At 39.2% G+C, this 16,656-nt stretch overlaps 1 protein-coding gene across 5 annotated transcripts in view; it reads right to left on the reverse strand.

Annotated features, from left to right (window-relative positions):
• lama2 (laminin, alpha 2) overlaps positions 1 to 16,656 on the reverse strand; it is a 159,554-nt gene that overhangs the window by 128,810 nt on the left and 14,088 nt on the right. For all 5 annotated transcript variants that reach the window (XM_061704863.1, XM_061704862.1, XM_061704860.1 and 2 more), the window contains exons 2-3: positions 2,814 to 2,984; positions 2,569 to 2,681 (exon numbers count right to left, since the gene is read on the reverse strand). In XM_061704863.1, coding sequence (XP_061560847.1) covers positions 2,569 to 2,681; positions 2,814 to 2,984 — 284 coding nt within the window. The remainder of the gene's footprint in view (positions 1 to 2,568; positions 2,682 to 2,813; positions 2,985 to 16,656) is intronic.

Raw genomic sequence — 16,656 nt, forward strand, 5'->3', positions numbered from 1 at the left:
CTGAGCAGATTATATTTGGAGGTCCCAAAAGGTGCAAAAGAGAAGGTCTGGTCATAAAATGCATTGTAACTGTTACAGGTATAATATTACCTAAATGTTGTTACAAATGCTTTATTCTATTGCTTTACCTCGCAAAGAACATTAACATACCCAAGACTGAAAAAGAACCAAAGATTGAACCACAGATCTGCTTGATGGCCATATTAGCCAAGCTGCTGCACTAGGGCTAATAATGTACTGTCAGCATTGCTAAAGGGCAAATATTTTATTATGCATCCCTTCAGCCAGTCATCACACAAAAAACTCTCAAATCTAATGTTTATGTACAGGAAAAGATACTAAACCTAAAACAATTAGATAGTTGAATAATGTTTGATTGACAATCTGAATTTTCTGAATGAAAGACAGCATATACAGAAGAAATTCTAAGATGTAATTTTTTGTGCAAGGGTGTGTGTCATAGTATTCAGGAAGTAAGGACATTAAAAGTGCTTTGACTGACAGCTGCTTTCAGGATCCTGATCACTCCGAAAGCTTCTCCTCCCACCTCCACCGATCTGCCTGGCCCGTGACTCATTACACCACATTCATCAATTTGACTATGAATAAACCAGGCTGATACATTTCCATAATAACGGCAATTTACCTCAATTGTGAAGTGGCCAGCCCCTGGACATTTACTGGCTATTTCACAGCCTACATATATGTTAATGTTAATATTCATAAAAGGTAGAGTAACGCCTTGCTTCACAATGCTTTAAGCAAAGTCTGACACTGGGCTTGACCAACTTTGCTATGCTTCGGCTAAACCCTAACCAGGAAAACTACAAAAATAACCAATAAAATTTACATTTTATAAAGGTGCAGACTCAGCAACATGGATAAAAAAGACAAAAGAGTATTTGTCCTCGTTAAATCACACGTTGCCAGACAAAGTCCATTCGCTCGATTGTGACTGGCCCCAAAGTTAAAAAAAAAAAAAAAAACACAAAAAAAAAAAAAAAAAAACTGGTGATCAGTCAAGGCTGTATTCCACCTCTCTCCCAAAGTCAGCAAGGATAGGCTCCAGCTCACCTACGACCCTACTGAGGACAAGGACTATAGAAAATGGATGGATACATAGATATAATGGCAGAAACATAGCTTATTTTTGTCACCAACAGTAGTTTAATTAACGTATTACTAGCGCTACCTGAGTTCAAAACGAGCTATATAAAAATATATCACGAATATGAATGTGGCTATCTGCGATTTTTCAAAAAATACAAAAACAATATCTAGCACATATTTGCCAATAACGCAGTCAAGTGGGATCTAAAATGTCCTTCGTTACGAAGGACAGTGTGTCATTATAAAATAAGAGCATTGGAAGTCAGCAATGCCTCAGTAGGTGGTCGCCTAGATAGAATGTCTCCAGTATTAAAAAGCTTTTAAAGAATCTTTGCACGGCAAATGGAGCAAGATGATGATTGCCGTCAACTGCCAAGCCTGCAGTCAACTGTTAGAATCAATATTCAATCAGTTCTCTTTGGCACTCTATGCAAGCTTGACTGGGACAAAGGAGAAGACGAGGGGTCACTGCACAGGTTGGGTCACCAACTCGGAGCACCATGACCAGATTTTCGAACTTGTGTCAGCTGTTTTCAAAATGACCCTGACTTCCAAATAACTCCTTAGGAATCTTTTTTTTTTTTTTGAATGACGCAAAAAAATGTGTGAATGTTTTGATGCTAAAGAGGAGCTAGATTTACAGTGAAGAACTTCATGCCCAATTGCAATGTCGTGCCTATAGGAAATATAGTACACACCACTCACAAAAAGGCAGCAACATAACCTAAATTTAAGTTGGAATGTGCCATAGAAGTGGTTTTGAAACGCCCACATGCCCCACAGGTGCAATATCCCTGCCGAAACAAAACATAAGTGGCATCGTCAGCAACAACATGGAAGGCTTTTATCCTGGACACACACAGGCTTAAAAGGCAGATAGTCTCAGCATTATTTAGCACTAATCTTGATTTACCGCCAGTGTGTTTATCTGTTCTGTCCACCTACACTGGAAGATTTCTGATTCATCTGATTTCTAGCCACAGATGATCAAGGCCCAATTGGGACCTGAAGACATCTGATCAGCCGTGGCCCAATGGTTAAGATCATCGCCTGCCACCGTGGGGGACCTAGGTTCAAGATCCCGACTGGACCATCTGCCAAAATCCCCCGTACTCACGGCTGTGGTGTCCTTGAGCAAGACACTGATACCCTGAAGTGCTCCCCGGGCGCTTCAGCTGTCCTCTGCTCCAGTGTGTTCCACTAGTGTGTATTTGTTCACTGTGATGGGTTAAATGCAGAGAACAAATTTCGTGTGCATGCATGCATGTTCATGACAATAAAAGGTGATTTTTCTTCTCATTCTGTTGCTTACATTGCCTTGACGCATAGCTACACTGAGTCACATGCGATAAACCTAATCAGAATTGAGTAATTCCCTCAATGTAGGATTCAATCTAGGTTGAGTAAGGCACACTGTTAGGATAAATGCAGTATCGTGAAAGTGTGATTGTTTTCTACCTGTTTCAAGTCCAGTGTTATAGTCACATAGTGGTACTCCATTCCATTCTTGATGGAGGGACTTTGCCACCAACGGTTCGTCCCATCAATGGCATATTCTATGGGGTGACGCTCTGTAGACAGACAAACCAGTACTCCTTCATCAATTTGATCCAAACAAATCGAGACACATCTACAGTAATGAATTGCTGACCAATTTTATGATTATGAGCTATCTTGAATATGTGTGTGAGAGTCTCTCTTACCAAATGGTTTCGCACTGTTCTGATAGCAGAATCGACATTGTGGGTTTCTTACAGGCTGACCTGGTACATGTTCTACTAGTTTACAGAACATCTCTGGTTCAGACAGCCCACACGTAGCATTGGTTGTAATATCCGCCATGGACGCCAAGTTTAAAACAGCCGGGAATAACCCTGGGATAAAAAAGAAGACAATTACAATTACATAGAGCAATAGATGTTGAATCTCGATGTGCATTGAAAACAAAGTATAATGTGAGCAGCAGCATTTCTATGGAACACAAAGGACGAGCATACTTTCTTAGTGTACAATATTTGTGGCCTGTAATACCTACGATATTTGTTGTGTTGGTAAGTAATCAATCCTGATCATCAGCGCAAGGATTGTTTCTCGGACAACCCCAAAAAGGTTAATCTGAATTTACTCTATTATTGCCTAAATCTGTTAAAACCATCTATCCCACTGACAGTAAAAACTGTTGTCTTTAAATTTGCCTCACAGTGCAGTTTTGATTGTGTAAATAATCATTTTGTAATCTCAACTAAGCTCTAGTGTGGATATCTCATTTATTGATTTAAAGTTATTTATACTAGTTTAAGTCATTCAGTGTCCTGAAAAGAGCCATCAAAGTGTCAAACATGTATTTAACGTCAGGTTGCCTGAGTTCCGTACAGGGCAGGTAGAGTGGGTTCAGTTCCCACTCAGTGATGATGTGAATGAGAGTGTGAATGGCTGCCTGTCTATATGTGCCTTGTGATTTACTGACAACCAGTTCAGGGTGTAGTCCACCTTTCTTCCCAAGTCAGCTCGGATAGGCTCCAGTTCACGGTAACCCTGACCCAGATACGTGATATAGAAAATGTATTTGTTTATTCAACTACTTATTTTTTGAACACCAACTAAGGATGAATCAAATCAGGAATGCTCACCGTGTGACAGTCCAGCAAACAACAGACACATACTGTTCATGAGAACCGCGAAAATATCCAAGTCTGGTCTGAACAGGCCAAGCCATATTTAAACAGGTGCAATGACAGAAAAACAAACACAGATACATAAAAATGTAGTCTAGTCGTAAACAGGAGGAACGTGTGAACCAGAAGTGGAGGAAAGTGGTGCATGTGTATGTCTGTGTCCAGATGACCACAGCTGTTGGAGCAGATGTCAACACTGTTGAACTGTGAAGAACATGTGAGACATCCAAATAATCTATGAATGTACAAATTCTCACACACAAATCATTCTGAATTTAATGTCCAATGAAAACTCAGTGCTACTGTTTGCAGAAAATATCAACAAACAATAGGTAATCCCTGTACCCTAACATTATGGGTTTTATTTTTGTGACTGGAATAGAACCGGCGCAGCGAGCGGTGTAACTCTGTGAGGAGGCGGGTTAGACTGGTGTTGGTAATTTCATAGAACAGTGCAGCCCGGCGCACCTAAAAGAGGGAGGTCTAACAATTATAATAATAACGTTTTCAAAGAATAGATTTCTACAATTATTCAGAGGGTTTGATGCCCGCTGTTCACGTATTTATGAATGGAATACATCTGACGTCCACCACACATTTGCAGCGTTCAGAATCTGTTGACCTGCACCTCGATCAAATTTACCAAAATCGCGTTAGACCAGCTGCGCTGGAAGTTAGACGTGGGCTCAGCAGGCGTAAATGTACCCTCACTTTGTGCCACCAAATTGTCACTCCACCAGGCGAGTCTCCAAGGACACACCCTCACCCAGATTGGCGCAAAACGGTCTGCCAAATTGGCAAACGTGCAGCGAGCCTTGCGCTTGCACAAAAGAATAAGCCCGCATTTGCACCCTAACGCAGATGCTTTTGAATTCTGAATACTTGATGGGTTTCCACTACTATCGACAGGTGAAGATTCATTTTGTTATGTGTTACCTTTGTATAAATGTCTGGCTATCTCTCCAATGGGCATACAGGGATACCGATTATGAGCTTGTTCATGTTTTTTTAACTTGTCAGTTTATGACCAAATCTCATGAATAGATGTACAGTATGCTTGAAGGTTTAGACTAAACATAGATGGTGAATAGTGTATATTTAATGCTGAATGAAAACAAAACAGCTAAATTATATATATTTTTTAATAAACTTAAGATTTTTTTGGTTTTCTGTCTAAGCTGCCAAAGCAACCTGCTGTAAATGTTCCATTTTGTTATCATGGGTAAAACCTTTCTTCGCTTCCTTTTCAAGTTGAACAAAAAGGTGGGAAAACATCGGCGACAAGGATCGGATTTCAAATCCAATGAATGTCATGCACACAATGACGGTTTTGCCTTCAGGTTTGTCACACACCATTCTTGTCTCCCTGCCCTCATAACCAAAGAAACCTGCCTGAGAGTCACTTTATTACCCGTCTGTGCACTGTTTAATGTGTGTAAGAATTCCCTGCAATACTAACGGATCCGCAAGTATAATCTGTAAAATGTCATAATTAAGAGGCTCAGCCTACAGAGTTCTGTCAAATATGTGTACAGTAGGAGTCAATTTCTGTCCCTCAAGGTACAGTCTACACTAAACACACTATACCACATTAGTGTTGCTAATTGTTTCAAAGATGGAAAGTCCTAATAGGTACTTTGTGTCTATTTAGCTCTTTGCTAACAGGCAACTCAAAGGTGTGCCTTCACACAATAAAGGTTGGGAAACACTGGACTAGAGAATAGTGAGGCATGCCACTTGATCAATACAGTCACTAAAACAAGACATTAGTAATGGAGCTCAAGCTAAATTAAAGCAGAAAATGTACCCAAGGTTTCTTTATTACATTGTGCAAGGAAACAGTGTTTGCGTTTTCTGTCATGAGGGGGAGATGAGTCTTCATATTGTGTGTAGTGTATCCCCCCTCTATGTGTGTGTATGTGTGTTTGATGGATGTGTTATTGTTGAGTTTTGGGGCTAGATGTAAGCGTGATGGAATAAAAAGGAGGTTGAAAAGGACGGGATCATCTCTCTGTGCACCTCCCTCTCCATCTGCCCATCCACCCTGAGCACTTCAGCAGTTACAGGCTGGGAAAAATATGGAAAGATTGATGAAGATGCCAAGATGGATGGAAGAATTCTCAGAGAAGGATAGTGTGTTGTTTAAAAGGGTCAGGACTGGGAGAGGAATGAGGGATGAGTCTACTATAATCCTCTATGCTCACACATGTATATGGAGGATGTGAACACATCTACATATAAAGTTGTGTGCAAGCATAAACCCAAAGATGAAAAATGCTAAGGAGCAAAAAAGGAAAATAAAAATCCACATCATCGACAAAGAACTCTCAGTGATCAAAGTACAGTGAAAACTCCAAAGTCCAAACACAATCCAATTTGTTGTATTTAAAAACAATGTGCCTCATAGCAAATTATGTACGTTAATATAATCTGAGTCAAATTGTTACCATTCTAAAACTACTGGCAATGTTTCGTAACATTGTAATATCCCTAACTGTAACACAACTGTAAAAATAAGTGACCTGCTCTATAAAAACACTAAATAAGAGTCTAATTAAATTATTCACCCGTTGATAACGAATGACGTAGGCCTAGTGAACAAAGATGTAACAATTTGTCCCATAACAAAAAATATAAATTTAAAAAGTCCAATTAAGGACGAGTATAGCTTTTGTTACTAATTTAGCAACCTTTTCGAGACCCTCTATTTTAAAAAAAAGCGACACACTACAAATCTAGTGACTTTTTGTGGTATTACTAAAGACCTTTGGAGACTGAGACTCCAGAGCAGTAGACGTTCACCCTTCTGTGTGAACACTATACAAAAAGTTGTGTTGTCGATGTTCAGACAGGTAGAACTAGATGAGTAAGTAAAAGATGAATGGATAAACACTGCACTATGCATGTAGCGTTTATCCATTCATCTTTAGCCATACAGTAAAACAGATTTGAAGTCTCTTTTAGTCATGCACTTAAAATAATCATCTCCTATTTGGGATATTCAACTTTACTTAAAGCAAACAACAAACTGTTTTTGTAACTCTATGGCTGCCTAAGACGCTATCTGTAAAGCAGCAACGGGACAAAACTAATTTCCTGTTTCTAACGGACAAGTCAATCGCCTCAACATACTCAGCTAGATAACACAGAAGAAGACAACATAGATATTTTTTTAAATCTTGAGCATCAATGATTTTAGTAAGAATAAAAGTTTTAAACAAATTGAATGATGCACTCCTTGTCATTTCAAGGTATAGAATGTCATCAAATCAAGAGCACAGTAAAGGTTTTCAGTAATGGAAGTTTTAAAAAAATGTAAATGACCAAATTAATATGAGAGATTCAAGAAATGGTTAAGAAAGCATAAATTAAAGAGCTGAGGTTAACAACCCACGCAACAGCTATGCGCAAACATACTGTACAACATGACTCTCTGATCACAGCATATCATAAGATGATTTCAACCACACACTACAAACCTTGACATTACTTGAGAGGAGTAATGCCAGAATGCAAATGTCCAAATCACTCGGACTGGATCTTAACCCAATGGGAGAGGATCTAGATGAATGCAAACATCTGAAGGTTGAGGAGGGAGGTCATTTGCATGAGATCGAGGAACTTCTGTCAGGGAACAACAACCTCCATCACCTCGCTATTCAGTGTATTCTCATGAGAATGTCCCTGATGAGAGTTCTGTGTTTTGTCAGAAATCCAAACAAAATGGACATTCAGGGGGACTTCCCTTCACAACAGAGTACTGTTCCTATGGCGACATGATCCAAATTTGTCGCAACCCAAAAATGTTGGAACATGGCGTAGTCTATCACTAGCATACCCTAACACAATAGTAAGGTTAGAATTACCATAAATGTGCTTAAAACAATTCTAGGCCACAAATATAAGAGAAATATAATTAAAAACAGTAAGTATGGCAGTAACCTCATGTGCCTTGTTGTGGCGCCTTAGTACAGTAGTAGTACAGTGGACTAATAAGTTTAAATTGTTAATACATTTTGAATAAAGAAAAATAGCACTGTCTTGTATAAAAATAAACAATAAAAGATCATGTTAAAAAATACTATTTACAAATTGTAATTACTGTAGATACTGCAGTATTTGTGTGTTGCATGTGTGACTTTAAGAGGCATGGCCTAGTGACACCAGGAGCAGTAATTGAAAAACCTCGACTGACTCCAGCTCCTTGTGAGTGTTCTCGTTTTGTATTTGTGTGTTTGAGTGTTTGTCCTGTTCAATTCATTTCTCAATTTTTTTATTTTTTTTTTTTACTTCACTCAAGTGGTGGCATCTCTGAAGTTCGCTTGCACCAAAAATTTGGGCTCGCCACACAAGGCAAAAACACAGAGACACACATTTGCGCTTCTATAGTTATACAAGCAGTTGGTAGTATTTCAATTTTTATTAAAACATTACAGTGCATTACTTTTGGAACAAACGCCTACTAAATAATGTTTTTGCCAGGTACATCCTGCAGGTTCAACCACACCTCATCCGGCCAACTGGGCTCTTTCTGCAAGGTAAGAGTGCATGTGATTATCTCGTGATCCATGCGTGAAAGGGCAACGATCTGGAGAATCTGACAAGAGTTAATGACATTCACCACAGCACACACCTTACAAAAATATTTTACTTAAACATATGCGTGGTGTGCCAAGTGGCCACGGTGTCTTGTTTCCATGGTTACATATTTCTTACTGGAATGTTAGGAATAATGGTATGTTTCTAAATTCCCCTATAATGGCTGTAATTGGTTGATATTGGCTCCTGATGGACTTAATGGTGGCTGATATAATGCAAGATGGTTGTCACTGCCAATTGACGTGCATCTACGAGGAAATGAATTGATATTTCGCGTTTTCCCATCTTCGGCCACAGCATTCTAAAGAAGGTGGCGGTCACCTTTATCATTAAGACTTAACCAAAACCATCCTGTTCTTTTCTAATAATCACCTGTTATCATTCATCATTGCCATTCCGGTTTTTGTGCCTGTTCCACAAATAGAAACTGACCTTTATGGCATCGCCTACCAGCATTGCGCATATATAAATTGGGACACATAATATTTGACGATATTTCTGATTACGCTGCTTTATCCCGATACTGTATTACCACCCAAAACCTGATGATTACATCGGTGGGAATTTCCTGACTCTAGCAACAGCAAAGCCACACGTCTACAGTATCAAATTAGACTGGTTAAAGCTTACTGTTACTGACTTAAAGGTGAAGGAAATTGCTTAGTGGTCTAAAAACATTAGATTGCTTATATACAAGCTAAATCTGACAAAGTATTTGACTCTCAAAGCAATTATGTTGGAAGTATAACTAATAAGAATAACTAGAGAATGCAGTTTCTGGAGAAATTAACAACTGTGAATACTAAAGACCTAAAACAGAGTAGAAATGTTTGAAATGTAGTAGAACTAGCAGGATGTAAAACTTAAATACATTAATTATTTGAATAAAACTCGGCCCCGAACCAGCAGATGTACATAAATTAGCACCAGAAAAAACAGCGATAAAAACCATGAAATCAGATTGTGTCTGAAGCTCACAAGCTGCTTTCGCAATACAAAACATCCAGTCGCTTCATTAAATCCCTGCATCCAACTGAGCACAGCAGGACTCATTAATACTGTGCATCATTGCTGCTTTTATTTTTTTATAACTAGCTTTTCATGTTTTATTCATGAGGTGTAATAAGGGACAAATACAGTGGTAGAACATCTGGTACAATCAGATTGGAGTCACGATCTAAGGCTCTGAAAAAAAGATAAAGGTCTCAATTAAAAAAATATATTTCACGCATCTATTTTTCAATTAAACTGGTGGAAATCTATTAGACAAAATAAATATCAAAAAATGCAATATACAGTATATGAGAGGCTGCTGGCTGTGCTACTGGACAATAATACGACCATTGTGTCTTAATTTGTTGGAACTTTTGTTGTCATATTTCACAGTGGCAGGCAGGATTTATCTCACAGCAACGAGACTAGGGGTGTGAGTTTATTTATTATATCACATTGCAGAAAGAAAGTACCATAGCTCAGATTTGGATAAAAATCTAGAATTCATTCACTGGAGGAAATTTAAAAAAAACTTGAAAACCACTGCAGTAGGAGCAAAGGCTTTAAAATGTCGGCTAGATTTAGTCTAAAAATTGGTTGTTTTAAACCTACAGATACTATGATGCATATTTAGATTTGCATGATTTAAACATTTGATTGAGAACAAACTGGTTCTATATCCACTTTTCCTCATTGGGAGAAAACAGACAGACCTTGAAGATATCACATGTCATATCTGTCATGTTTTGAGAGTTATCCCTTATCTTCTAACATATTGGAATAGTTACCGAATGTAGAAGGTCGCCTGCATTCATACATTTAACCATGAATTCAATCTTGGTAGGCTCAGGGATGTGATCAATTGAAATTGGAGCTAAAAACCTTCTGCTTCTTAGACAAATTAGTCACCATTGGTCAGCAAGTTCTGTCCTTCAAAGTTGTTGGTTTCTAAATAAATTGTATACCTGTATATTTGAAGATAATTGCTGAAGATATGTGCAAAGACTGCCTGAAGCCCCCCCGTAAAATAGGCCTAACGATGCCACTGCTCCACACTACACAAACATAGAAGCAAAATATATAATACAATAAAATGGAGTTGGAAAAGAAATATGTGTTTTGGATTATTTTGGTGAAATTGGGGCTTTGGTACAGTAAGTGCTCCTTGCAAGACAAAGTCAGTTCATGCATTTTCTACTGCCTTTTCTGATCAGGAATGGAGGGATAAAAGGCTGATTTAGGACAAATAGGAGACTACAGACAGGGATGGTCAACAGATTATAGCAGGGTTTATACAGTAGAGACAGACAAGGCTTCACACATACACGCACGTACGCACGCACGCATGCACACACACACACACAAACACACACACACACACATTTCATTTCAAATATAAAAATCAGTATTTGTGCAGGAATTGACCGTGATTAGTCAACCGACCCAACCTGAATGAGCTGCACAATATATTCTTTATTAAATCTGGTGAGGCAATATTATTATGCAGTGGAATGGTAAGTAAAATATATATTGGTGGCTTGAGTCTCAGCATCCACTTTAAGGATGAACATTATTGCTACACATCATTGCTGTCAATAAATAGCTATGTGCTTCAGGTTTTCCACTTCAATCTTGTCTGTATGATGTGGTGCGATAAGAATTGGACTGTATACTATAGTTTGGCCTTGACAGTCTCGTTCTACATCTGGTGGTCACTTTCCGCTCCACCTCGAGGGGTTTTCGGAGTAATGAAAACTAAGTCAACATCCTCCTCTCACTCGGACTTCCTGCCTTGGCATGCCATCCAAGTCTGAAATGAAGCTCCAAAATGAAAAACACGAGCAAACAGTCACCGTTCGTAGAAATACTGTCATGAATTATTTATTAAACCAACAAAATAGGCAGAGAGCTCATGTGAAAGGCAGGAGGAATGACTGTAGAAAGATCAGAAAGGTCAGAATATTTCTCCAAACCACTTCCCTGCTTTTTTTCCAATTAGACTTCATTCCATTGACTATAATGGCAGCACAACATCTTTTGTCCTCCCGCTCTACCATACCACATGCGACTATTATATTGGATTGTAACAACGGCATGGAAATATCAGCATTTTTATAAAGGACAGCAAATGATCTATAATTTCTTAGCATCAGATATACACCAATAAAGTTAAATGCTTCTGCGGTTCCATCCATCCATTTTCTATACCGCTTGTTCCACATTTATACTCAAATGGGTCGCAGGTGAGCGAGAGCCATTAGCGGCTGATTTTGGGCGAGAGGCATGGTACACCCTTGGACTGGTCGACAGTCAATCACAGATCACATTGCAAACTTACATTCACACCTATGGAGAATTTTGAGTCTTCAATAAATCTCACATGCATGTCTTTGGAACATGGGAGGAAGCAAAAGAACCCAGAGAAAACCCACACAAGCACACCGGAGAACACACAGCCGAGATAAAAACCACAAAACGTCAGAACTGCGAGGAAGACATGCTAACCTACTTGTATAATTCAAAATGTAACCGAGTCCAAGAAAAGCATCCCTCAAAAGCTACGCAAAGCAACCACTGTCATGCTTCAAAGTTACGTTTAAGTGTTTTTGTTTTTTTTGTTTTTTTACACTTTTGATCAGCAACACAAATCACCTTGGCATTACACCTTTTCGGGAGGGATTCACCTATTTTTATGCTTGAATGTAAAACTGTTACTTTGAAATGTTCTTTTCACTTTGTATGATGACAACCAGGGACTGATAATTGCCATTTCCAATATGCATTAGTTTTTATATTTTTTTCTAAATACAAATAAAAACAAAGTGCTTGGCAGACGCAGTCGACAGAGAAGTGGTGGTGACGTGAGTGTGTTTGTGAGTCTCTTACCCTGCACATGCGCTCTCATTTTGTGTTTTGTAGTGGGACTGGTGTTTGCAAATGATGTCCTCTTCCAGACGGTCATAAAGTCAGACTAAACAGGAAAACCACCGAGTTATAGACGGTTAATCCCCCTCTCGCACAAAGACACGCACAAGGGGGGTTTGATGCCCTGTGGTTCTCTCAGCAATTAAATTTATGCTGCAGATAAGAAGGCCAATCATAAAACAAACGTTGTCAGGCACAGACATCAAAAACTGGAAGAATTCTAGAATTTTGGACAGACAGTCAATCAAACGCTTACATTCATTCAGCATCGAAAAAGTTACAGTGTGAACCCTTTATTTCCGCTCTGATTGTATTATTTTTATTTTTTTTAAATGAAGTAGAGTTTGAATTTTTATGCACAATTACTCCTGGATAAGTGGTTGCAGTGATTTAAGCCAGTTCAGGACGGTTAGTGGTAAATCTATCAAGCCGTGTTACGACTGGCCCCTCAGTTGCGCATACACACACACACACCCACCCACACACACACACACACACACACCTGATGAGGCAGTGATGAGGACATTGTTCAATCATCCCAAAGCACCCCTGAAATACACGTATGATTTAAGTAGGAACTCATCTGGGCTAGCCTTGCGTTACACTCACAAAGCCATCAGCCAAGGCTACAACACACACACACACACACTCAGACCTGCACAAGCGCACAAACAAATACACACATTTACACTGTCTGGGGATATGGGGAATATGTTGGGCTTGGTAATGAAAACATGCCATTGAGCAGATTTACAGGAGAGGAACTTGATCTCTGGCCCCAACAGAGATTTATTACGGGTGAAGAATCTAATATTCTCATAGTTACAACCACTATAACCCAACACGTACATAGCATAGGCAAGAATGACAATATCAGTTTTGGCATTTATGTTTAGCTTAGCAATCACAGTCCCTCATGCTGCTGATTGCTAGAGCATTGCATTAAAAGTCTTCCTTGGTGATACAGTCACGGTTCACTTATGGGCTGTAGAAGAGCATGTATGTGGAACACTCGTGTTCCACTTCTCTAGATGCATCTTGACCTTGCAGTAGATGAGGCGCTACAAGGGTACTAGAAGCTCATAACACTTCCATGTTCACAACAAAGTAGCGTTGAGAGAAGGTAGGAGTGTTTGCATGAGTTAATAACATGACGTTAAACCTTTTGAAGCCAGATCTCAGCTCAAGCTCTACACGCCGCATTCTCAAAAGTCTTCGGAAGAGTCATTAGAATTTGAAATTCACACATTCGACAATACAATTTCCTTGTATAAAGCCGCGCAAATTGGTTGTTGCATTTTAAAAAAACACCACTATAAAGATAATTTCCATAGTGTTGGCAGATCAGTGATTCATTTTTAACGTATCTTCGCTGGCGTGGACAAATTATTTAAGGACATTGGCAAGACAGATCAAATAGGCAAGAGGCTTTGGGATGACTTCGAGCTTTACAATGTCAGTGTTACATTTCAGTTTTTGTAGATCAGTCTGTGCACATGGTCATAGGGACTGAGTGTATTTTGTATTTGACAGGTCAGGAAATAACATCATTTTCTAGATGTGGCCAGTGGGGTCACAAGGGATTGTGAGTAATTGGAAATCCAGATGGACGTGCATGAATTTCACAGAGGAAGGAGTTACCGAGGAGATTGAACTGAACAAACAGGCAACAACGTTAATAGCATTCATTTCGGTCTTTTCAGCTCTCATCTCAGTTTTATTTTTCTTATTCTCTTCTCCTTTTCCATTTTCTTCTGATCCTTGGGGTTTCATTTTTGTATTGCGCTCACCTGTGCTCTCTACTCACTTGACCTATGACTGATTCAAGAAACAGTCAAGTGTGCCACTGACTAAAGAATTGAGTGGGAGAGTCCATAGGGTACAATCAGCAAAGTATGTACAGGAGGAAGAGCCAGTAATCATGGGGAATATTGACAGCCGAGTCACATAAACTCAATATTTCAGAAGGAAGAAAGTGGGTATGCGTAACATTCTTACTTAAGACTTATGGAAGCTTGCATCGCAATCAGTCTCTGTTAGCACTTTGCCGTCTGCAACTGGACAAGCAAAGAAGTAAGTTAAGCACTTTACAGCCTGTTAACAGATGTCAGCCAACAATTTGAACATGAGATACAATCAATCATTGCAGGCCAGAATTAATAAAAAGACAGATGTTCAGACGTTCATCAAAAACAGGGTTTGTACATCCGGTCACAGTGAAACATGTTTTCTCACTTGTGGCGGGTGGAGTTATACACGCTGTTGTACATTGATAGGCTGACAGGGAACTGTCCTCCGTCTGTGTTAGAATGTAATGAAAGGTAAGGGAGGTAATGTAAGACTTTTACATACACATGCAACAATGAGTTCAAGCGATGTCTGTGTTCAGTGCTTTTTATGCTGGGATCTCACACAGTATTTAAAAAAAAAAAGGCTATTGATCAGGAGAGAGCTGAACTGCAGGATGCTGACGCAATGATTTTGGGCACCACTGATGACTACACCTCTGCTAATAGCTGGTCTGAAGCTTGCGCTCATTGCCCTGGCATGGGAAATGTTCAAGCTATTGACCGCAGCAGAGATGTGTGTTTGACACTACAACATTTATTACAGTGTTAATGTAGTGTTTTCTTTGGGTCTTGGTTGTACAGGATAAAAAATTTTGTCAACACACACATTACTAAAAAGTTAAAACAGCCAAGACACACCATTCACGGTGTTTCCACATGAGTTTTACTAGAACAAGACAGTTCCGACATGTTTCCACTGAAGTTCCAACAAAAGGTATGAGCTGCTCCCATTAGTGTGTATGAGTCTCTGTGCGTGCAGTACACTCATGTGTGTTAGAGAAAGTGTGTTTCTGTTCACATGTGGAGCAGAGCACATAGCATTCATTACAGTGGCACTACGGACAAACTGCTCCCTAGAGAGACATTGATTTTCACCCAATGGATCTCACTGTTAGCAAAGTCTAATAGCTTGGTGGGTAATGGGTACAGGTTATGAATGAGCCCCTATGGGCAGGGGAGAGAATAAGGAAAACAGAGAGAAGAGATGGAGTGTCAAGAGGAAAAAATGCAGGCGAATGAAGCAAAAGAAAAAGTGCAATCAATGAGATAAGAGACGAAAAGATATGGTGTATGTGAATTGGGATCCTTAATTTGAGATTGAACCCGAAGAGATGACATGAAGGTAATTGAAAAAAATCACTGATATACCTGTACTAGGCCTGGGCGATATATTGATTTTTTTCGATTCATTAGAATTTTGTATTGCGGATGATTTAAAAAATAATAAACTAGATTTTTTTTCCCACTTGCTTCCATAGCTTCCACCCTCCCCCTTTTTTCCATTACAGACTAGCGTAACAACATGGCTCCCGCTAACGTAAGCAAAACGTTTGTTCAAAAGAAAGGACATGGGGCAACAGATGTGGAATAGGTAACTGCACAGTATTAAGTCTGTTGAAAGCACATTGCAACATAAGACAGCGGCACAGCAAACCTATTCCAGCGTCGAAAACATCAGCATCCAGCCGAGTGGTAGAAATGTCAATTTTTACAAGGGAAACAGGACTGCTACAAACAACAAACTCCCGCTAAAAAGGAGCTTATTGTGGTGGAATCATTTATTGAAGGCATCAAGTATGTTATGAAAATGGGCACGATGGCGACCAATCACTGAAGCGGCCGCTTTGCACATCGCTTAAGTTATGGCCCACATCTACAGCGTTTATCCACTTGCTGAAAACTGTCGACCCCAGGTATGTCCTAAAAAACTATTCACGCCTACCTAAATATCATATTTATTTTGTTCCGATATTCAGGGATACAATTGGCACTCTTTATCTTTTAAAACAAAGCTTTAAAAAAGTTGTAAGCTTGCAATTAGTGTTGGAGTGGATTTATTATTTCTTTGCATACAAAGTGCAATGCTGCATTTTAGGTTTCCAGGAGTATTTTATTCAAGACAGACGTTTTGCACTTTAATTCCAGAAGGGAAGTAGGGGTTACATTTAAGTTTTTCATAAAGTAAAAACAAAACTTTAGAGTTTTCGCTGTCATTTGCACTTGTTGTTTATTTTTATTTTATTTATTTTTTATACCCTAGCCCTAACCTGTACTGTATATTGATAATTAAGGGGAATGAAGGAAAAAAGAGGCATTCCTAAAGCAATGTTTTGAATATTTTTTCTACAAAAATAAAAAAAATGAAATGCAAAGAGGAGTGAAAGAGGTAAACAGAAAAAGGACGCTGATTCTGCTCATTACTGATACACTGACTCCTCCATGCATCAACAGCTTGGACCGGGAGTCGGCCACGGGTAAAGACCTGCTGCCTCAGCAAAGAAACA

Source organism: Phycodurus eques, chromosome 18 (assembly GCF_024500275.1).
Source record: "Phycodurus eques isolate BA_2022a chromosome 18, UOR_Pequ_1.1, whole genome shotgun sequence".
Classification (NCBI taxonomy): Eukaryota; Metazoa; Chordata; class Actinopteri; order Syngnathiformes; family Syngnathidae; genus Phycodurus; species Phycodurus eques.